General features: G+C 38.4%; 1 protein-coding gene across 2 annotated transcripts in view; it reads right to left on the bottom strand.

The window, feature by feature from the left end:
* The window catches only part of Atm (ATM serine/threonine kinase), a 105,664-nt gene that overhangs the window by 8,879 nt on the left and 73,763 nt on the right, over positions 1–23,022 (bottom strand). The window contains exons 41-58 of one of the 2 annotated variants that reach the window (XM_052188335.1): positions 17,408–17,496; positions 17,216–17,318; positions 16,337–16,485; positions 14,844–14,948; positions 13,325–13,444; positions 12,139–12,373; positions 11,260–11,427; positions 9,972–10,085; positions 9,127–9,341; positions 8,398–8,605; positions 7,395–7,508; positions 6,978–7,136; positions 6,201–6,339; positions 6,018–6,100; positions 3,997–4,137; positions 2,988–3,104; positions 1,017–1,166; positions 438–603 (exon numbers count right to left, since the gene is read on the bottom strand). In XM_052188335.1, coding sequence (XP_052044295.1) covers positions 438–603; positions 1,017–1,166; positions 2,988–3,104; positions 3,997–4,137; positions 6,018–6,100; positions 6,201–6,339; positions 6,978–7,136; positions 7,395–7,508; positions 8,398–8,605; positions 9,127–9,341; positions 9,972–10,085; positions 11,260–11,427; positions 12,139–12,373; positions 13,325–13,444; positions 14,844–14,948; positions 16,337–16,485; positions 17,216–17,318; positions 17,408–17,496 — 2,575 coding nt within the window. Of the gene's footprint in view, positions 1–437; positions 604–1,016; positions 1,167–2,987; positions 3,105–3,996; positions 4,138–6,017; positions 6,101–6,200; positions 6,340–6,977; positions 7,137–7,394; positions 7,509–8,397; positions 8,606–9,126; positions 9,342–9,971; positions 10,086–11,259; positions 11,428–12,138; positions 12,374–13,324; positions 13,445–14,843; positions 14,949–16,336; positions 16,486–17,215; positions 17,319–17,407; positions 17,497–23,022 lie in introns of those variants that run through there. The other variant, XM_052188333.1, reaches the window with a different exon arrangement.

Genomic DNA, 23,022 nt, shown 5'->3' with positions numbered 1-23,022 from the left:
AACGGCTTTAACTAACTTTATTCCAATTTAATACAAAATTAAAAAGTCAAAACATATGCTCTATATCAATTACCTAAACACATTACAATTTCTATTCTGAAAGTCTATTAAGGAGAACAAATCAGTGATTTTGTGCAGAAGAATAAGAAGTCAGATGGTACTACCAAAGGTTTCATTTTCCAAAGAAAATCTCAAAAAAACGTATATGGAAGGGAGAGAAAATAAATCACAGTCACTACACTAAAAACTAAACCCAAACTGGTTTTATTTCTTTACCTCAGAGTAGAATTCTTTTCTGAAGAAAAGCTAGCAATTAGTATGAACAAACATATGATCGCCCTGTGAAGACAGATGGAGTAACAACTGCCATTACCACTACCATCTCCTTGTGAGACAGATGCAGTTGTGTGATCAATACATAAGATCTACAAGATTACCGATAGAAGACGTGGCCACACTACGCGTATATGCCAACCGTTTCTCAAACCAAACAGCTGGGTCCAAGAATTTTTCCATGCAGAAGTAACGGAAAACTGGTTCAAAGTTTTGGCAAATAGTCATGAAGGTATCATATTTCTCTTCAAAAGACTTCTTTTGCACTTCCTTTAAACAGAACATTTATAACATTATTTTTAGGATTATGCTCATGTCATTCAGCTAATAATCACAATGCTTTTACATGGAACAGCTAATCAATTATAGGGCAATAAAAGGTGAAAAAGAGACTCTACCCACAAGTTAGCAATCTGGTCAGGAAAACCTCTAATTCAAGTAATAATTGATGTTAACAACTCCAGCCTCATCTATCCCTTCTTAAAACCCAAGCTTATGTGGTCTGTAACAACACATGCCTCCTCTCTTCATACTGTTTAAAAACAGTCCTGTTTCACACATACATTCATCTTGGTAATTTTACGTCTTGTTTTTACTTATCTTCAACAGTTATCTCCTGAGGTTATGTATCTTGTATTTTATAACATCGAACGGCTGGCTCTATGAAGACCCTTCTGACTCACCATCATTTTCTTTTGGCACTGATAGGCACTGAAGTCATTTGGCCTGTATCTTTTATGAGCACCTTCCTCGTTGTTAACAAGATATTCACCAATAGGGATGGTTCCTGTACACCACTCAAGAACACCACTTCGCTGAGAGAGGGGAACCACCTGAGACGAAATCAAATACCTCTGATTACAGAAAGGCATGTCGTTGATCATTTACCATCAGCCAGTACAAAGTATGTGAGGGAAACACTCATGCACATAAAATAAGATAAATCTTAAACAACAATAACAACAAAGCAGCTTTTACTGACTTTCACTTTTGTTTTTAGCATTACTTGAGAATGTCTTAAAAACCTCTCTCGCGCTGGGGATGTAACTCAGCTGGTAGCACACACACTGGGATTTAGAAATGTACACCAGAAAATGTTTTAAGGCTTACTCTGCTTTATTGACCTCCTCCAGTCCCATCCACACCCCACCTCAGTTCCGGATATTGAACTATGGACCTTATGACTGATAAGCAAGCATTCAATACTTGTTCAAAAAAATTTATTGAAATTTTACTGTCATACATTATTTTCAAATAAGCTGATATTTTTCAATGCCATCCCATTTAAGACAAATCTTAGTTTGTCTTTACATGTTAAGTCCATTCCTGTACTTGTCAATACCCCTTCTAGGCAGTTTATTCTTGTTACACAGGGATGACCTGTACCTACACATATTGTATCAAATGGTGGTGTAGATGTGCCCCTGAATTTTCAGTTGTTAACTGCTGTGTGATGTGCCAAGTGCTGCCAGGATATTTGGTATTGTCATTTCCATGGCCAATTACCTGCTTTCTATCGTAAATGTTTGTCACTTCCTCACCTGCCCCAAAGAGGATTCCCTAAGACTATCAAGTTAAAGAGCAAATTGCCATGCGAAGGTCATGGAAGGTCACACTGCCTTCAATCTGGCCAAATGGGCCCTACCCAATGGCATGGTGTAGCCCTGCTGCTGCACTGCTCAGGAGTAAGGAGGGACCTCTCCCACTGTGCTAATCGCTTTTGTTAGGACAAAGAAGTACGACTTTTGTTAAATAAAGAGCTGGTGGCTGGAGATGGGGCAGAAGAAGGCAGAACCTCTTGGCAGAAAGAAAGAGGGAGGAGACAGAACCATGGACAAAACTGAAGCAGGGAGGAAGGGAGAGAGGGAGAGAAGGAGAGAAGGAGAGAGAGAGAGACAGACAGACAGACAGACAGGCAGACAGACAGAGAGCACTCACCATGTGTGAAGGACACGACGACAGTCAGGTTAAGTTAGAAGCTAGCTGAGAGACTGCCCCAGTAAAAAGGACAAGAGCCTTAAACTATACAAACACCTGTGTCTTTATTATCAAACCTCAAGTGGGGTCCCAACACCCCATAAATACACACCCCCTTTTTCCCATTCTTATACAGGGACCATACTAATTTTCTTAGTACTGGTCCAGTTTTAGTGTCTGTGCTGCTGCAGTGAGCACAATGATACATACTCTAACTCTAAAAGGTTGTGAAAGGAACACTTTTCCAACGCATTTTTAAACAAGTATTCATGTTTAGGTTAGCTTCTCGTAAAATATTTGCATTTTTAGAGAAAATACTTGCAGCATCTACTCTTCTGAAAGTAAAGAAGCAGCTGTTGACTGTAGAAAATGTCTAATGGCAGCTAACATTAAATAATACTAAAATGAAAATTCAAGTTGTATTGTCCAGAGAGTGGCAATCTATAGCCTCTAAAGCAAAACCAGCATCTGTCCACTTCTGTTCACAGCTTGTAAACAAAGAATACTTCACAGATTTTAAAAGTCATAAGTAAACATTAAAGACTATACAAGAGACCTAAGTGGTTCTCAAAGTCTAAAATATTTACTAGTTGTTCTTTCACAGAAAACATTTGCTCAACCTTGGTCCAAACAGCGCACGTTCCCTGGGGAAGCTGCCATGTAGGACCGCGAGTTACCTTGTATGTGCAGATAGTCAGCTTCCTCTTCCTCGTCTCAGTGTTTCTCTGGAGCAGTGTATTACACATCTGGAAAACCTGCTGCATGACAGCATCCTGCCTCAGGTCATCACGGCCCTTCAGAACAACCCGACATAAACAAGGAGTGTTTATTATAAGCACACAGAATCATCTAAGAAGAGGCAGAACAAGTCAATCTGAGTTCCTATGCTTGTCTTTAGAATCTCTTGAATGATTAATACCTACTGTCATTTTTCATTTAGAAAAAAAACAAACTATGAAACTGGGAAGCAGACTGAATCAAAAGACCAAGTTTCTCTTAGCTGCTTCTCTAATAACTAAACTAACTCCCTCAACTGAAGGTACAACACCTGAATAAAGTAATATTTCATTTCTCATCTATCTTCAGCAAGACCCCAAAAGCACCTAAGTGAGCCGTGCAAAGCAAGGAGTGCTGTGACTTCCCAGGAGCAGGTGACACAGTGTCGGTCCTGGGATGGCGAGCACAGGCTTTAAATCTGTTCTAATCACCACGAAAGTCTTTACAAGTAAGCTCCTGGTGTGTGCACTCATTCTCTTGAATCAACTGTGCAAGAGCCTGCTAATCCCAGTAGTGCTGACCTACAGTCTCAGCGTCTCCAGAGGCTGAGGCAAGAGGATCTTAGATTCAAGCCCCACCAGGGGAGCTCAGCAAGACCCTGCGTCAAAGAGAACCTAAAGGAGAACTAGGGTGTAACTCAGAAGCAGAGCAGGTGAGCATGCGCCGGGCCCTGGTTCTAAACCATAATGGTAGGCACCAAGACAAGAATTACAGTCTTTCAGAGAAAGACACACAATTAAAAAAAGCAGTTTGGTTCTACCAAACTGTGTTTCTACTTCACAAATGTTTCCTATCTGTCATTACTCAGAATAAAGCTAGACCCAGACAGCCAGATGAGGGGAGAAGAAAGCATCCTGTTGTTGATGGTGCTAACCCTCTGAGGACTACAGCACAAACAGGAAGTCTCACCTTCACAAGCTGTCTCCTTTCCTTGCCATCAGAACCCACACAATCTATTATTTTGGGTAAATTTAGGCCTCCGGCTAAGCGAAATTCTGTTTTAAATGATTTTATAGTCACCAGATTTTCATACTCTCCTGTGGGGTCAACCTAATAAATGATGACAAATGATTATTACAGGTCAGACAGACAACACAGAAGAAAAACAAATAATAAATAGTAAACGGAACCATAAATGACAACACTACCAATTAACAACTGCATTTCTAATTTCCAATTTGTTTAATTACAGTTAGAATTAATGACACAGATAGATTTTTATTACATTTGCTTATTTACTTGGTGTGTATAAGAGTGTGCATTTAGGTGACCACATGTATGTGTGTCACCATGCTGGCACCAAAGGTTTGGCAGCAAATGTCTTTACATGCCGCCCAGATTTCTAAGATTACATGTAACACAGTTTACTTTCTTAAACATCTTTTAATAAATTTTCAGCACTTCAAGTCAATTAAATAATATTGCTGAGAAACTAGAACTTAGTTGTCATTTACATATGTTAAAAAGTCTAAGGAATTATTTAATCCACAAGAGCATCATGTAAAATTTTAAAAGAGGAAATACTCAGATAACACACATAGCCTATATCTGTTAACCTGCATGACACAGTAACGGGTTGAACTCAGTGACAAAAACACTAAACTTAATGTGCACACTGGGCGGAGAGCTGTACCATGCACTTAACACACCAGTTTCTAAAATAGTAACCCTTAATGTTACATACATCCTGTACATATGGTACTTCTAGGAATAAAAGATCACTGTGAATAGCTATCTAGTATGTACACACAGCAACTTATCAGTACTATAGCACCTACTGTTTTACTTAATAATATAGTTACATTACAACCAATACATCCCAATGCATATTCAATTACTAAAAACCAAAATGAAAACAACAAAAATGATGAGTGGTGTTGCACACCTGCCAACCAGAGGTAAAGTGTTTCATCACCATGGGCATGAAACACCCACACACTTAAAAAGAACAGTAGAGTGAAACACAATGAATGGTCCACAGGTCTATAGTCCCCGGTACTCAAGACACGGAGACAGGAGGATTGTCAAATTCTAGTCTTGCTTTAATTACAGAGAAGGTTCATAGTCAACCAAGTGAGATCCTGCCATAAAAATTAAAAGTATAAAAAGGCTTCCCCAGGACATAACAGGTTCAGTCCCTAGAATTCAATAACAAAAATGATGGCATTAAGAATTCTAAGGCTTAGGCAAAAAAAGAAAGAAAGAAAGAAAGAAAGAAAGAAAGAAAGAAAGAAAGAAAGAAAGGAAGGAAGGAAGGAAGGAAGGAAGGAAGGAAGGAAGGAAGGAAGGAAGGAAGGAAGGAAGGAAGGAAGGAAGGAAGGAAGAAAGGAAGAAAGGAAGAAAGAAAGAAAATAATCTAATGGACAACCTCTAGGTAAAAGATATGAAACTACAATTAGCCATTTGGACTGGAAAAAATCTACAAATTATTTAATCTACTAATGTATAATTTAGTCTTATTAAAAATCAAGAATTAGGGGCCAGAGCGAGTGCGGCCAGAGCAAGAGGGAGAAGTAAAGGGGGGAAAATCAAGAGTTAATAGTAAGATGACAGACTGTACTGCAAAGTGTAACTATAGCTGAGTCTCCTTCATAAGCATTACTAAATTCACAAGGCTCCTTGCTCCCTGAGTTTGTATGAGCAATAAGTATTATTGTCGGACCTAAATGGGACTCTTAACCTTCCAAGCTTCCTGAGAATTCTGTGGAAATGCCAAGATTATAGCTTTTATAAATGGCCATCTATACTCCAATGCTGGGGTGGGCTTTTCAGTGATCCACTTGCCTTGAACTCATGCAGACTCCTGTAAGTACCCCTTAACCCACTCTTGTAAGTAGCCTCAATAAACTTACTGGTTAAGCAAAAAATAAAAATAAAAAAAAAAAAATAAAAAAAAAATAAAAAAAAAAAAAGAGTTAATAGTAAATTACCTTAATTTCCATAGTGGGAACAACAACATCTTCTAAATTCTTCAGTTTAGTGATTGGCTGGTTGGCTGGAATATTGATGCCTTCTACGTTAAAAATAAAGAGATTTTAGTGACAGTTGTAAATGGAGGAATGTGATATTACTGCAGGTCAAGCGGGAGAGCAGCAGGACACTTTGACACTTACTTCTCTGAGTCCTCCACTGAGAGGCATCCAAGTTTGCCAGTATGATGTAAGCATCGCAGAGCGCCTCCATGTCCTTCACCATCTTACATCTCTTGCTCCTGATGGAGTGGATGATCTTAGCTGCAGCCTCTGTTCGATCCTACCATCAACAACAAAGAACAAGAACCACTGAACATTTAAGCTTCTTGGAGCGAGGCAGAGAATTTACACACATAGCTAGACAATGGACGGACTATAATTCCTCAGATTCAAACAAAACATCCACCCAGTGAATGAAATACATAAAAAATATTCAAGGTCAGTGACTTGGGCGCTTTTCCAAAATCTGTTTTTCTGGGCCCAGAGAGATGGCTCAGTGGTTAAGAGCACTTGTTCCTCTTTCAAAGGACCGAGGCTTGGTTCTCAGAACCTACATGGCAACCCTAGGTCCCAGAAATCCAAAACCCTCTCCTGGCTTCTGTAGGTGCCAGACATACATATATATGGTGCAGGCCGATCATTCATGCACATTAAAAATAAAAAAATATCTTTTTAAAAAGATCTGTTTTATTTCTTTGCCCATTGCTACAAGAAAACAAAATCAAACTGGTATTTATGCTCTGGGAAATGTTTAGGAACTGTTAACCAATTCTGGGTGGCATCATCATAATAAAGGATATAAAATCTAAATACCACCAGCAACACACATTTTTAAAGTCTCTGAGAATTAAAAATAGGAGTATTCTGGGAGAGAACGACCATCACAACACAAAAGAGTGCTTGAATTTACCCAAATACCTCATCAAGCTGAGAGGTTTCTTTAGGTGCATTTTTGGTTATTCGACTCCTTCTTGCTGTCTCTGGTTTGCTTAAAAATTCATCTTTGTTTGCATTTGCTAAGGCCAGTATAATGAACAATGTATGATGGGGGTGATCCAGTGAAATCCTAGAGATTAGCTATCAGAAAAGGAATAACTATTAGTTTCATGCAAATAGAAAAAAACTTAAATATACAGTTTCCATTTTACTGCATATCAAAATTCAAGTTAATGTCATTATTGTATAATAAGTAGTGGGTGTGTATATATCTGTGAGAGCTAAAGAGGAATGTCAAAAGAGACAAACTTTTCTGCAATAAGAAAAAATTTAATATTTTGATTTCTCATTTTTTATTAAAACAGGTAGTTATTACATTTTGACTACAAGTCTACTTACATTATTGAGGACTTCATGAAATCCTAGGCCTCCTGTCATTTTGGTCCCCATTCGAGCAGCCAATTGATACATGAGAGGTAAAAACTTATAGGATGAAATCTTCATTCCATCTTTCTGCCATTAAAAAATGCAAAATATAGAAATGTGTGTGTAATAAAATCTTATATCTATGGTACCTAAAATAATGGTCCTCTACTAGAACACCTTAGTGGCTGTCAAAAATTTACTAATTAGGCAATTTTCTTTATCTCTTGGCCTATCTAAAATCTGATGCCTAGGTGATAATAAAAAATTCACCTAGTAATTCAGTGATAACAAAAATACTTAGCCCTAAATCACACTGTATCCAGAGCTGCTATGCACATCCCTTCCAGAGACTCTGAGGAGGGCAGATGTGAATCTGAGTCTACTGTGGTTCCAACTTCCAGGGAGCTGGGGGTGGGGGTGGGGGGGAACAAATACAAGTTCTTTCTCTACATGCCAGAAATAATGAAGTTTAACACACACAGAAGAATAGATTAGTTTGAGTCTTACCATTCTTTTCATTCTGGAGAAACATTTTCTTTAACCTTTAAACTGTGTGTGTGTGTGTGTGTGTGTATTATTCCTGTATATATTATGAAAGTTTTCCTGTATTCCTGTATATATTATGAAAGTTTTATTTTTTTATTTGTAAAAGGATTCTATTGGAAAAAAATCCCTCAAAAGCACAAATAAAACAATGGAAAATTTTTGCTTAGCATTACACTATCTTTGTGCTTCCTACTCTCCAGTCTAGCACTCCCTTCTACGGACTCCTTTGTGTTATCTGCAAAGGTAAAACACTCAAAGAAATTCTCTTGCCTCCACACAAACTTGTATCGCTTAGAGTTTATAAAGAACATATCTGTGGAGCACCAAACCCCTTACATGGGGTACACAGGGATGTACAAAATCAGACCCTGCAGGGCTTACACCTCAGGTTTAAAATGTATGCTCGAATGCGGGATTGAGTCAGACTTGCCTTCATCATGCCATTGACTTCAGAAACTCCAGAATTCTCAAGCCAGAGGGAGCAAAGCCGGAACACCCACAGATCATGTTCTTCTCCACTCAGTAAGCAGCTGATATAGTTCTCGACTGCTTTACACAGGAAACGTTTGCGATCCTCTTTCAGTGCATGCAGAGCACATTCATCTAGCTCCAGTTCTCTCTGAACCTTTACTGTGTATCTTGACAAATTCAAACATAAAAGTCACAAAACTTTACATAACTATAAAATCATACATGATATACAACATAAATGAAATACAATTACTCCAAAAAAATTCTAAATACAATAAAAGGAACTAAATGACTTGTCACATCATCAATTAATAGGTCTTCCACATACCCAAGGACAGAGTGGACTCTAAATCAATCTTCTGTTTACTCCAAACATACAAAAACCCAATGCAGACTTAGAAGTAACTTGACAATATCAAAGTAGGCAAGTCTTCTATATTTAATGTCAGCATCTAGCAAAACCAAGCTAATATCCATGTACTCTGCCAAGAGCTAAACCAAACCAAGACATTAGTTATTCATAGAAGAACATGTCAGTCAGTGTATTAACTGAAGTTGTGATTAGCCAGTAGAGGACTGAGAAAGCCAATAAAAAAGCTTCAAAACTGTAATTCAAATGACAAGGTCAAGGCAGTTTTCAGGTAAATAGCCCTTTAGCCGAACATAAAACTGCCACTTATAAAGTTACCTGTTAGTCTGAATTTTATGTTCCTTTAGAAGACCCACTTCTTCTTTGGCTCTTTTTAAGAGAGTTTGCTTGTTTTCAAATTCTGATGATTTCATGTAGTTCTCAATTCTCTGGTACTGAGTATCAGAGAACCGCGCCAGCGAGAGAAAGGCCTTCATCTGTCCATTTCTGAGCTCTCTGCTGTTGCCATCGTAACTCCCGGCAACCTTCACTGCCTTCAGCAACACACAATTCAGTTAGATCACGTTTACAAGCACTAAATATAGCCAAACGCTCTCAGGCCGAGGTAACCCACTCATACCTATGTAAATGCGAAACATGATGGTTTGGAACCCTTATCAGGTCACAGTTGCAATGAACTGTGCAAAAATAAAGAACTTTCTAGTATCAAAGACATCATATCTTGCTTTTTACACTAAACTTCCTATTTCCCAAATTAGTGAGACTAAAGGACAAGGGAGAAACAGGAAGGCCATTGGGGACTAGAGAAGTGACTTCCGAACCCTTACAGTGAGTAGCCGGAGTGTGTACAAACAGCAATGACAGCTTCCAGGGCTTCCACGTGTAATAGGATATTTTGTAGAATAAGGGCAGAATAATTGGAAATGACTTCTTGGACGCTAGGGGTGGGTCTAAAGAGGGGATGGACGACATTCATGTCTCCAAAGCTGCTCCTTCCTCTGTGGCACTCTGTTTCATTTTGCTCTAATAATTACAGAGCCCCAGCAGGAGCTGAAGGATTGAAACCACACTTTCATTTGCTTTTGAGATGCATGTGGTCTTCATAAAAGGACCAAGTATATTTATACTAAACAATGATGTTCAGAGATGCACCAATAACCTACCTTCTCTAGATAGGTCTGCATGATGACTGCAGGGTTTTCTAAGCAAGTCTCTGCCAACCAGTTGCCACAAACCCGCAGACACTCTGCGTATATGACTTTGAGACCTGCATCGTTCTGTGTCGAGAAACAAAAATCTTAAAATACAATTCCTTTTCAAGATTACAAAAGTGTCTTACATAAGGTAGAAAAACCAATTAAAAATGCTTTTCCTCATGTTTTTACCATATAATTAAATAATTCTATGCAAGTTTATGAAATAACTACACTGAACTGTCTACCTATTATTATTGTTGTTGTTGTTAACATTCACATTTACTGAGTGCTTTAAAATGCTAAAATTTTCCAATTGCTTTATGTATATAAACTCATAATTTTCAGGGGAATACTATAATTAGATATATGATCATTACCTAATTGTCAATGCAAAAACTGAGGTACAAAAACCACCCCACATGTTAGGGTCTATACTATTTAGGAAATATTTAAGAAGTTTTACTGACACCTAATGCTTTGTTATGTTTAATAATACATAACCCACAGTGTCCTGCACTGTCCACTGAATGTGATATTTTCAGAGCAGTAAGAATGACAAACTGGTGTAACTTGTTTTCTACTTTTCTTCTCTCAGACATTTCTTTTCTTTTCTTTTCTTTTTTTCTTTTCTTTTTTTTTTTTTTTGAGACAGGGTTTCTCTGTATAGCCCTGGCTGTCCTGGAACTCACTCTGTAGACCAGACTGGCCTCGAACTCAGAAATCCGCTTGCCTCTGCCTCCCAAGTGCTGGGATTAAAGGTGTGCGCCACCACCACCTGGCACATATTCCTTTTGACTTCTATAAAAAGCTAAAAGTCTTAGTTCCTGGATAAATTGACTGAATATACTACAGGACAGATTGATAGATTTGTTTAAAGTATGAAAAAGTTCTTGGGGCTGGAGAGAGCTCAGAGGTTAAAAGCACTGACTGCTCTTCCGAAGGTCCTGAGTTCAAATCCCAGCAACCACATGGTGGCTCACAACTATCTGTAATGAGATATGACTCCCTCTTTTGGAGTGTCTGAAGACAGCTACAGTGTGCTTACATATAATAAATAAATCTTTAAAAAAAGAAAAGAAAGAAAAAGTTTTCAAATCTCATTTCTGGCATTAATTTTAAAAGTCTCTTTTCATATTATTTTGTTCATGGGTCAGGAATTTCAAAACCTTAATGTAACTATTACAGACATATTCTGAAGCAGAAATGCTTTTTGATAACATTAAAGCACCAGTGCAGCCATACACAAAGCACATACCCCTTTAAAGCTGGAGTCCAACTTTTTGATCATTTGCTTGAGAATACTCAGGGCAAGACTCTGCTCCTTTTTTGCCCAGAATACTTGTGCTTCTTCCAAATGCCACTCAGAGATTCCACAAACAGCTGAATTGTACTGCTTAATTTTAAATATTGCTCTTTCAGGGAGCTACGATGAAAATGCATATGGTAATAAATACATTTACCAGAAAGACATTCACTGAGAACCTCACTATTTTTCAGAGACTATTTTAATTAGCTTCCTGCTTACTTACCAACCTGCAGACCACAAAGCCTGACACACGGCGCGCGCGCGCGCGCGTGTGTGTGTGTGTGTGTGTGTGTGTGTGTGTGTGTGTGTGTGTGTGTGAGAGAGAGAGAGAGAGAGAGAGAGAGAGAGACATACAAAGAGAGATCACTAAATTGTTTTCATTACATTATAGAAGTTTGGGTCTCTTCTTATTTTATAACCAGGAAACCAGGGCTGAGAAATGACAGTTATTGCCTTGCTAATGTTTAAACTCAAGTTTTTGTCTAATTCTGTATGGAAGCTTTGTTTTGTTTTTTTTCAATCAATACTGAGGTTTGAGCCTTGTTGCATTAGCTATGCAAACAGGCATGCTTCCACACATCCATACTCCCAACTCTTTTATACATTGAGGGCAGTCCTGCTAGGTTTTTCAGCTGACCATGAACTCATTCTCTTACACAGGTAGGCTCTGAACTTGCCTCAACCTCTCAAATGACTAGGATTGCAAGTCCTTCAATAATTTTATACACAATGATTTCAAGTGTTTTCCTTCTTCACATCATTATACATCTGGTATCTGAGTAATAAAAAAGCCCAAGAAGCGAGATAACAATTTTACAATCTTTTTACCTGTGTGTTCTTAAAGGTTCGGGCCAGAACAGAGAATTCAACAAGGTGCTTGGTGAGAATGTCCTTACAGCATGCTCCTTGAGAGTTCTCCATTTCCTTTTGTGCCAGGATCTCCAGAATGACTGTGCGAAGAGCCATGAGAGGCTCCTGAAAGCTGAAGTCACTGTCCTTCAGAAGCTGGGAGTGCTTCTGCCACTTCAAGTATACTTCAGAGCGCTCTCTGTCTGTGACTGACCTGAAAGTCAAGTCACATAACTTAGTTGAGCAGATAAAAAATATTTAGGACAGTGCAAAATAATATGTAGTTACAGATAATGGGTTCTTTAAAACATTTTCTTAAAAGGCAGCCTTTTAACAGATTTTGTTCAGAAACGAGAATGTTGTATTCAGACCTATCATGAAGACACGACTACTCTGCTAGTCCTCCTTGCAATGAAGGCGGACCAGTCTATAAGGAAATCAATTAGCTTCATTAATTACTTACAAATGACACTGCATAGCTGTCAAAAAAATCAGCTCATTGAATAAACAACTGGCATTTGAAAACATTTCATCTGCTAACATTATTAAATAAAAAACACAGCATCTACAACTCATTTATATGAATACTTTGACTTTCACACGCATAAAATTAGTTATACGAGCCCATCTTTCAAGACTTGGGTTGAGATGGGGAGAAAAAGATCCAGCAAGACTAAGAAAACGAAGCAGTAAAGATGAGAAATCATTTCAGGTGCTTATGCATGGTCACCAAAACCAAACTTCTACTTCCGTCCCAAACAACCCCAGAACAACAGATCTGAAATATTTTAGACAAAGGAATCTCTATATACTCTTAAAATTAAGGTTCTGAATAGCTTTTGACTTCAATTCTCAGGTTATACCTATTGGCATTACATTTCTCAGTTGATAAATGTCTAAAATTTGCTTATTTACACACACTTTAATAAATGTATCCAGCTTATTTTACAATGGCTCTCCCACTTCCCTCCTCCTGTGTGCCATCAACACAACCTCTCATTCGGGTCAACACAGAAGCAGCTAATCACGGGCTAAAACCGTTGGAAACCACGAGCCCAAATAAACCTTTCTTAACAAAGCAAATACTAAATCATGCCTATCATATATTTCCATTGGTGACACAAACAACACACTTCAGGATTATCAAAACCCACGAGCCACATACCTTGAGAAAAGTTCTCCACTGTTTTCCAGTTCTCCAATTGCCTGCAATCTACTAAGTGTGGGATACAGCGAATATACCGACTCCAGGCTACCCTTACTCAGCTCTTCAACTTCTTTCACCCTGGGGGTAAGAGAGCAGACATCTGAAATTAACACGCCTTCAGGGAGCCAGAGGTCCAATTCGGTGGCTGAGCACTACTTGGCATATGCTTGTTGCTAACCCGAAAAGACAGCACACACAGACAGACTCTGGTGAAACAGCAGTGGGACCAGCCTTGGGATTCTACGGTTCTGAGTTTTAAGGCCAGTTCTGCCATGTCTGACTGTCCTTGAACCTGCTACTGAATTTTGCCACAGATAATGTTTACCACCTCTGGAATTAAAGAATATGCATAGAAAGAGCCTGACAAAGTGTCTAGAATACAATCATGTTAAAGGTAGAAATATTATTTCTTTCATATGTGATAGGTTATTTCTCTACCCTGGTGAATGGGCCAATTAAAGCCAGACTAGATTATATTAAAGGCTGGATTATTGGGAAGCTTCTCTTGGGTGGGTGAGTTTACAGGCCCCAAGGACCAAGGCCAGGAAAGTCGCCATTGGGAAGAGGTAGGTGGGGGAGGGAGAGAGAGCGCGAAAGGGACATGCACGCAGGGAGAGAAGAGGAGAAGGAAAAGATAAGAGGAGAAAAAGAAAAAGAGAACAAAATATCTAGGTTATATAGGGTAGAGCCTATGGAGCTGCCTAACCCCTGGGCTGAAAAGTTCAGGGTTGGGGACAGGGTATGCCAGGCAGGGACTAAGGGATGCTGGGAGAACATGGAAGTCAGGTCTGCTTTGGTATATAAACTATGCATCTCAGTCTCATTTTGGGGTCAGAAACCAAACAATGTGTCAGATTTATGGTGTCAGTGGTGAGTGTTTAAAATTATCATGTTTGGGGGTTGAAGAGATGGCTCAGTGGTTAAGTGTACTGGATGTTCTTCTAGAGGACCCAGGTTCAATTCCTAGCACCTACATGTGAGTTCACAACTGTCTGTAACTCCAGTTCCAAGGGATCCGACACAGACCTATGTGTAGGCAAAAACATCGCTGCATATAAAAATAAATAAATCTTTAAAAAGTTCATGTTTAACTTGGTACAGATAATTGCTCCATCATGTATCATTTCATGTATGCCTCAAAGACACCTATAAACACTATTGATCATTATTTTGTAAAGTAGAGCTATAATAGTAAGAATGAAGGCCATGAAACTAGAAAAGACAAAAGTTAAAACTCTTTTCGGATACTTGTGCAACAAGAGAACACTGTCATGCTTTCCTGAGGGCTCAGAGAGAAGATGTGGCATAGGTCCTCAAGAAAATCTTTCTTGAGAGCTAAGAATGACAAAGAAATGTCTGAATGCAGCCACCAAGCCTTCACCCCTCATCGATGCAGATGCTTACATTAAAACTACTCACATTTTGAGGACAGCAGTCACAGCATTAAATATAAAAACAAGCTGTATTTTTATAATACCTGGCATATCGGAGGCTTTCGTAAAATGTGGAGAATTCTCGGTTTCTTAGACACTGCAGAGCATTATACAATGATTCATGGTAACTGATTCCTTCTACTTCTTGGCTGTGACATGATTAAAAAAGAAATTTAAAGACAGAAAATCCTGAGATATACATGTATAACTAACTAACTCAAAGGACAAAATTGAGAAGTAAAATTAATATTTCTCATAAAAATTTTCAGATATTAAAAAAAATACACAGCTGGTACAGTGGCATGTGCCTTTAATTGGTAGGCAAAGGCAGGTGGACCTTAGTGAGCCCAATAGTTACATGGTAAAATCCTGCCTCAAAACATAAATAAGAGAAAAGAAATAAAATAAAACACAGCAGTAAGAAAACAGGAGCATTTTATAGGCCATTTAATTTCTTTAAAGAAAAAAAACTTTAGAAATTCTGTTTGGTTCTCAATCTTATATTTAAAATAGGTATTTAAAATATAAGAACAGCAGAGCAGTGGTGGCACGTGCCTTTAGTGCTAGCACTCAGGAGGCAGAAGCAGGGATCGCTACCTCTGGTCTACAGAGCAAATTCTGGGACAGCCAGGGTTATACAGAGAAACTGTCTTGAAACAAACACAGAAAATTCATCTACCTATGAGTAAATCTGCTTTTATACCACTTCTACAATATAAAATTTGATAAACACTCCAATTTATGAGAACATATTTCCATTAAGGTAATCAAAATGATTTAATTTTTTAGTGTTCTATCATTAAAAGACTTTTATGTAATTATTAAATCCTTTAGCAGTCTAGGTGTTTTCATTATCATTTTAAAAAATAAAGTGATTTGACACACAGGTTACAACTTTTATCTTCTAGGGTAACTTGGTTCAGCAATACTTCTTAAAACGCCTGGTTACCTATTTGTTTTTAAGGCACTGTCTCCTGTGTAGCCCTGGCTAGCCTAGTACTCACTATGTAGACCAGGTTAGCATCAAACCCAGAGACCCACCTGCCTCTGGCTCCTTGAGTTCTGGACTAAAGGTGTGCTCTACTACTCCTGGCCTAGCACTATCTTCTAACAGCAACAATAACAACAAAATATTAACAAAGGTAACTTATCACCCAGCCAATAAAAGTGCTTATGACTACAATGTAGCAAGAGGTGGAGGGAAGAAGGCCTAAAGTTATCTTTAGATTCCTCAATCCACAAAACAGTATTCTCATGGGAAAAGACATATTTAAAATTTCTATCTTCAAAATGCTTGAAGCAGGGGATAGAATTTCTCTAGTGGAAAAAAAAAAAGAATGAAAGTCAAGCTTCAATGTGGTAACTGCCCATGGTATCTTAAATATTAAGTCAGCTCATAGTGTCTGCAAAATACATTAAAAAAGAAAAGCCAACCCTTTGATATTCATAGATAAGATAAAACAATCAAATGTACGGTTCCAGAGTCAGATAAAAACAAGTGGGGGAAGGCTAACATTTGAAAGACTGGCTCTCTTACCTGGCAGGACTGCAGAGGTCCCACTGCATGGTCCTCCATGCCGCCTGGAAACGAAGCTCCTGCAGCTCCGCATAGTGCTCTCTTCTTTCGTGATCTAATCCTTTCAAGTAGACAGACAGAATATGGGAGAGCCCCAAATTCTGCAAGGCCTAGAAGGAAGTCATTACAAAATAAATACATAACCAGCTATGTCAGCACAAAGCAGACCAGTGGTTCTCAGCCTTTCCTAAGCTGCGATGTTTTAATTCAGTTCCTCATATTGCAGTGACCCCTAACCATAAAAATTATTTTCATTGTTACTTCACAACTGTAATTTGGCTACTGTTATGAGTCATAATTTAAGTATCTGGTATGTAACTTCTGGGAAAGGGTCAATCAGCCCACAAAGGGGGCATGGCCCATAGGTTGAGAACCACCGGACAAGAGGAAGGAAAACAGCCAAAAAAGAAAATTAATTTCAAAACCTTTAATTAATAGTATCACTAAAATTCTAAAATATTGCTTATCACATATATATTTTCCTCAGAGAATGTTAATGTTTGATGGGATAATACCTAAGCCTATTTAACTAGTAATAGATGTAAGAGTTTCTGGGACCAACTCTAACGCAAGCTATAGGTGCCACGTGAAGCAGGAGTGTCTCCTGGCATACTGTGCACACTCAAGAAGTGCCTTCTGCTGTTGGGTAATAAAGGTACTATCAACAAACTATACTGACCTGTGTAGCTTCCTGTGTGTACTGAGGCATTAGCCTAATGTCTGACTGCCTAACTCCAGCTGTCTCAACTTTACTGCCTGTGTAAACTTTGACAAACTGAACTAATGTTAACAGTGGCACTGAGGGCGGCTTTATGGAAGCAGACACAGACAGAAGCGTACCTGGATGATTCCCGACTGGCGGGTGGAGGAGGAGATGGTGGTCTCGAGGTCGTATGTTACTAAGGCTTTCTCCCACGTTGCTTCATGTTCATATGTCCGTATTCTGTAAGGAAAGATCGTGAAAACATCTTTTGTTTCTGCATGCACATAGCTCCCTCTAAAAGTAGAATTACTATCTAAAGTGCAGTTTACCTAGTAAGGGGTTGTAACATTTTCCCTCCACCACAGCCATACAGGCTATCTGGCTCTCCTATACTTCTGTAGATCTCTAAAAGAAGATCCTAAAGACAGAAATACCAAAGACAGAGACTTGAAAATAAAAATCAGTTCATGAATTTTGTAACCTTTAAAGTTTTCATTACCAACATACAACTTACAACTCAAAAATGTGCTGTAAAAGTAAAATATAATGATGTTTGAAAACATAAAAGTATTCTAATCAATAGCACAGTGGTCTCGTCCCATACAACAAAATGATTGGTCTACTTTAGTTTTGTTTTGTTTTTTTGTTTTTGTTTTCGTTTATTTATTTTTTTTTTTTTTGAGACAGGGTTCTCTGTGCAGCCCTGGCTGTCCTGGAACTCACTCTGTAGACCAGGTTGGCCTCAAACTCAGAAATCCGCCTGCCTCTGCCTCCCAAGTGCTGGGATTAAAGGTGTGCACACTACCGCCAGGCTGATTGGTCTACTTTAGAACTAAGGCTTACAGACTGAAGAGAGGCTCAGTAGTTGACAGCGCTCATCTTCCAGAGGACCCAGGTTTGATTCCCAGCACCCACATGGTGGCCTAACCATCTTTAACTCCAGGACTGCGTGATCCTATGTACTGTTCTGACCTTGGCAGGTACTAGGTATGCATGTGGTGCACTTACATACATGCAAACAAAATACTCATATGCATAAAATAATAAATCTAAAAAATTTCATGAAACAGATATGTATAACAACATACTAGGTTTTTTTTAAAAATCACATTCAGAAATAATCACAAAACAAAACAATCGTGTCCACAAATGAAAATACAAATGGAAAAATAAAATTCTGCAAAGCCTAACTACTGAAACCAGAACAAATGAAGGTTATAAATTTTCTTTAAAATAACTATTAGTTTTTAAAGTGTGTTGCATATAATGCAGCAATTTAATTACTTAAAATACTTTTTTGTGAAATTTACACAGGAAAGCCTAGCGTTTACTTCAATGAAATAAAACAAAAAATGAACAAACAAAAAACCAGAAGCTACACTTCATAGAAAACTGAGCAAGCAATATAATTGCCTTGATATTTTTGCTGTGGAAATAGTTCCTAAATACAAATCCATCAAATTGGTATAAATATATATGTAATTCTTATTGAAATATTTCTATTCATAGACATGACATAAAACCTTAAGAGTTGAAACACTAGGGATCCAACAGCCCTTGACTGAAGAAAGTACTCAGGAAAAATCAGTACAAAAAGGAACTATATAGTTCCAAGAGAAAAATAGAAACATTAATACAGAGGGTCACACTGTAAGCACAAGACAGGGCCGAGGAGCTCAAGAGACAGTCACTAAAGTGCTTGTCACAAAAGCACAAAGGCCTAAGTCCAGATCCCCAGAACACACACTGAAAGCTCAAAGCAGCTCCAAGAATGTGTGATCGTAGCTCTGGAGAGGCAGACAGGTAGATCTCTAGAGCTCACTCAATAAGATACCTTGTCTCAAAGAATAGGATAGTGATTAAAGACATCTGATGTCAGCCTGTGGCCAAGCACACACAAGGCATGACTGGCTATGAAGTTAAAAGTTAAGGCAAAAGAAATAAAAGGTTACTAGTACACTCAGCAATTTTTTAATTCATGGAAGTCGGGCAGTGATAGCACACCCCTTAAATCTCAGCACCCGGGAGGCAGAGACAAATGGATTTCTAAGTTCAAGGCCAGCCTGGTCTACAGAGTGAGTTCTAGGACAGCCAGGGCTATACAGAGAAACCCTGTCTTGAAAAACCAAAAAAAAAACCAAAAAAAAAAAAAAAACAACAACAAAACAAAACAAAAAAAGGTCATGGAAAAGGCCAGGGCCATTTTAATGGAATGGAGGAAAGAAATGGATGGAGAGAGCAATACAGACATCATGGTACAGTCTGGAAGTGAAAGGAAAGAAGACACTGACACCTCAGGATAACACAGAGGGAAGCTCCTTCCAGATCCGAGAACAGAAACGATTTCAACAGTACGAGTCTCACATGTTTATGATACAATTAAGAAGGGGCACAGCATAATAAAGTTTCTAAAAAAAGAACAAACAACCTGAGCTCAAGGGAAGGTGTTTTTTATTTTAATGAGAGAGATGGTTATGACAAGTGCAGAGATGGGGAGGCTAAGACAATTATGAGATGTGGGATATGGTGAGATTCCTAATTATGCCCTCATGGACAGAAACTCTCTTAAACCATAAGCCCCAAATCAAATGCTTTCTGTTATAAGTTGCCTTGGGGACTCCCGCTGCCATCTTCCCTGCCTGCCGGGGCAGAAAAGCAACACCAGATACTGAGATATCCTGAGTTTAAGATCACTGGGGGCGCAAACTGCCAGGGGTCTGCCTGCGCCCAGGACCTGAGCACATAGGTAGTTTGTCTACCAGTTAGCCTGTCGTGGGGCCTGTGTCTTGGGGATCAGCAGAGGGAGTGACTCTCCACCACTATCTTCGCTCCATGACAGAGCAGTCCAGGAGCACCTGGTTCACTGAGACAACCCAAGTATAACATTGCTTGGGGCAAGACTCAGCAGGGTTCCAATGGCACAAAAGAGGAGGCATCAGCAATCTGGGTCAGGAAACCCAGTTATCCAGAAATAGCCTTAAAGGTCCACAGGAGGTTGAAGAACCAGTCAGTGACAATAAGACCATCTAACACCAGTGAGAACTAGATGGCTAAAGGCAAAGTAACATTACTACCAGAAACCAAGGCATGATGGCAGCATCTGAACCCAATTCTCGAGCAACAACAAGTCCTGGATACCACAACACACCGGGAAAACAAAAGTTGGATTTAAAATCACTGGTCATGATGCTGTTAGAAGTCTTTTCTAACATGAAAGACATAAATAAATCTCTTAAAGAAATTCAGGAGAAAAATGATCAAAAGCTAAAAGCTCTTACAAGGGAAACACAAAAATCACTTAAAGAAATTCAGGAGAATATGGGTCAAAAGATAGTAGCCAATAAGGAGGAAATGCAAAAATCACTTAAAGAAATACAGGAGAACTTTGATCAACAGGCAGAAGTCATGAAAGAGGAAACACAAAAATCTCTTAAAGAATTCCAGGAAAACACAAACAAGCAAGTGAAGGTACTGAGCAAAACCATCTAGAATCTAAAAATAGAAGTAGAAAACAACTAAGAAATCACAAGGGAGACAACTTTGGAGATAGAAAACCTTGGGAAGAAATCAGGGGCCATAGATGCAAATATCAACAACAGAATACAAGAGATTGAAGAAAGAATCTCAGATGCCGAAGATACCATAGAAACCATGGACTCAACAGTCAAAGAAAATGCAAAATGCAAAAAGTTTGTAACCCAGAACATCCAGGAAATTCAAGACACAATGAGAAAGCCAAACCTAAGAACTATAGGCATTGATGAGAATGAAGATTTACAACTTAAAGGACCAGCAAATATCTTCAACAAATTATGGAAGAAAACTTCCCAAACCTAAAGAGAGAGATGCCCATGAATATACAAGAAGCCAATAGAACTCCAAATAGACTGGACCAGAACAGAAATACCTCCCATCACATAATAATCAAAACCCCAAATGTACTAAACAAAGAAAGAATACTAAAGGCAGTAAGAGAAAAAGGGCAAGTAACATATAAAGGAAGACCTATCAGAATTACACCAGACTTCTCACCAGAGACCATGAAAGCTAGAAGATTCTGGGAAGAGCTCATGAAGACTCTAAGAGAACACAAATGCCAGCCAAGACTACCATACCCAGCGAAACTCTAAATAACTATAGATAGAGAAACCAAGATATACCATGACAAAACCAAATTTATACAATATCTTTCCACAAACCCAGCCCTACAAAGGATAATAGGGAGAAAACACCAATACAAGGAGGGAAACTATACCCTGGAAAAAGCAGGATAATAAATAACCTTCTCTCATCAAACCCAAAAGAAGATAACCACACAAGTATAAAATTAACATCAAAAAATGATAGGAAGCAATAATCACTACTCCTTAATATCTCTTAACATCAATGGACTCAATTCCCTAATAAAAAGACATAGACTAACAGACAGGATGCGTAAACAGTACCATTTTTTTGCTGCATACAGGAAACACACCTCAGTGTCAAAGACAAAAACTACCTTAGAGTAAAAGGCTGGAAGACAATTCTACAAGCAAATGGTCTCAGGAAACAAGCCGGAGTTGCCATTCTAATATCAGATAAAATTGACTTTCAACCTAATGTCATCAAAAGAGACATGGAAGGACACTTCTTGCTGGTCAAAGGAAAAATCCACTAAGAACTCTCAATCCTGAACATCTATGCTCCAAATGCAAGGGCACCCTCATTCATAAAAGAAACTTTACTAAAGCTCAAAGCACACATCGCACCTAACACAATAATTGTGGGTGACTTCAACACCCCACTCTCCTCAATAAACCGATCAGGAAAACAGAAACTAAACAGGGAGACAGTAAAACTAATTGAAGCTTTGGAACAATTGGATTTAACAGATATATAGAGAACTTTTTATCCCAAAGCAAAAGAATATACCTTTTTCTCAGCACCTCATGGTACCTTCTCCAAAATCGATCATATAGTTGGTCATAAGACAGACCTCAACAAATATAAGAAGATTGAAATAATATCATGCCTCCTATCAGATTACTATGGAGTAAAAGTGGTCTTTAATAACAACAAAAACAGAAAGTCCACATACACATGGAAACTGAACAATACTCATCGATACCTTGGTCAAGGAAGAAATAAAGAAAGAAATCAAAGACTTTTAAGAATTTAATGAAAATGAAGGTACCCAAATTTATGGGACACAATGAAAGCAGTGCTAAGAGGAAAACTCATAGCTTTGAGTGCCTCCAAAAAGAAATTGGAGAGAGCATATACTAGAAGCTTAACAGCACAACTGAAAGCCCTGGAACAAAATGAAGCTAATTCACCCAGGAGAAGAAGACAGGAAAAACCAGGGCTGAAATCTATCAAGTAGAAACTAAGAGAACCATACAAAGAATCAACAAAACCAGGAGCTGGTTCTTTGAAAAAAATCAACAAGCTAGATAAACCCTTAGCCAGACTAACCAAAGGGCACAGAGACAGTATCCAAATTAACAAAATTAGAAATGAAAAAGGAGATATTATCAGATCCTACTACAAAAGCCTGTACTCAACACAACTGGAGAATCTGGAGGAAATGGACAATTTCTTAGACAGATACCAAATACCAAAATTAAATCAGGATCAAATAGATCATCTAAACAGACCCATAACCCCTAAAGAAATAGAAGGGGTCATAGAAAGCCTTCCAACCAAAAAAAAGCACTGGACCAGATGGTTTTAGTGCAGAATCAGACCTTCAAAGAAGACTTAACACCAATACTCTTCAAACTATTCTACCAAATAGAAACAGAAGGAACACTACCCAACTTGTTCTACAAAGCCACAATTACGCTGATACCAAACCACACAAAGATCCAACAAAGAAAGAGAATTTCAGGCCAATATCCCTTATGAATATTGATGCAAAAATACTCAATAAAATTCTTGCCCACTGAATTCAAGAACACATCAA

Source organism: Apodemus sylvaticus, chromosome 7, assembly GCF_947179515.1.
Source record: "Apodemus sylvaticus chromosome 7, mApoSyl1.1, whole genome shotgun sequence".
Classification (NCBI taxonomy): domain Eukaryota; kingdom Metazoa; phylum Chordata; class Mammalia; order Rodentia; family Muridae; genus Apodemus; species Apodemus sylvaticus.
The sequence above is the reverse complement of the archived record's forward strand: the minus strand, read 5'-3'. Positions and strand labels throughout refer to the sequence as shown.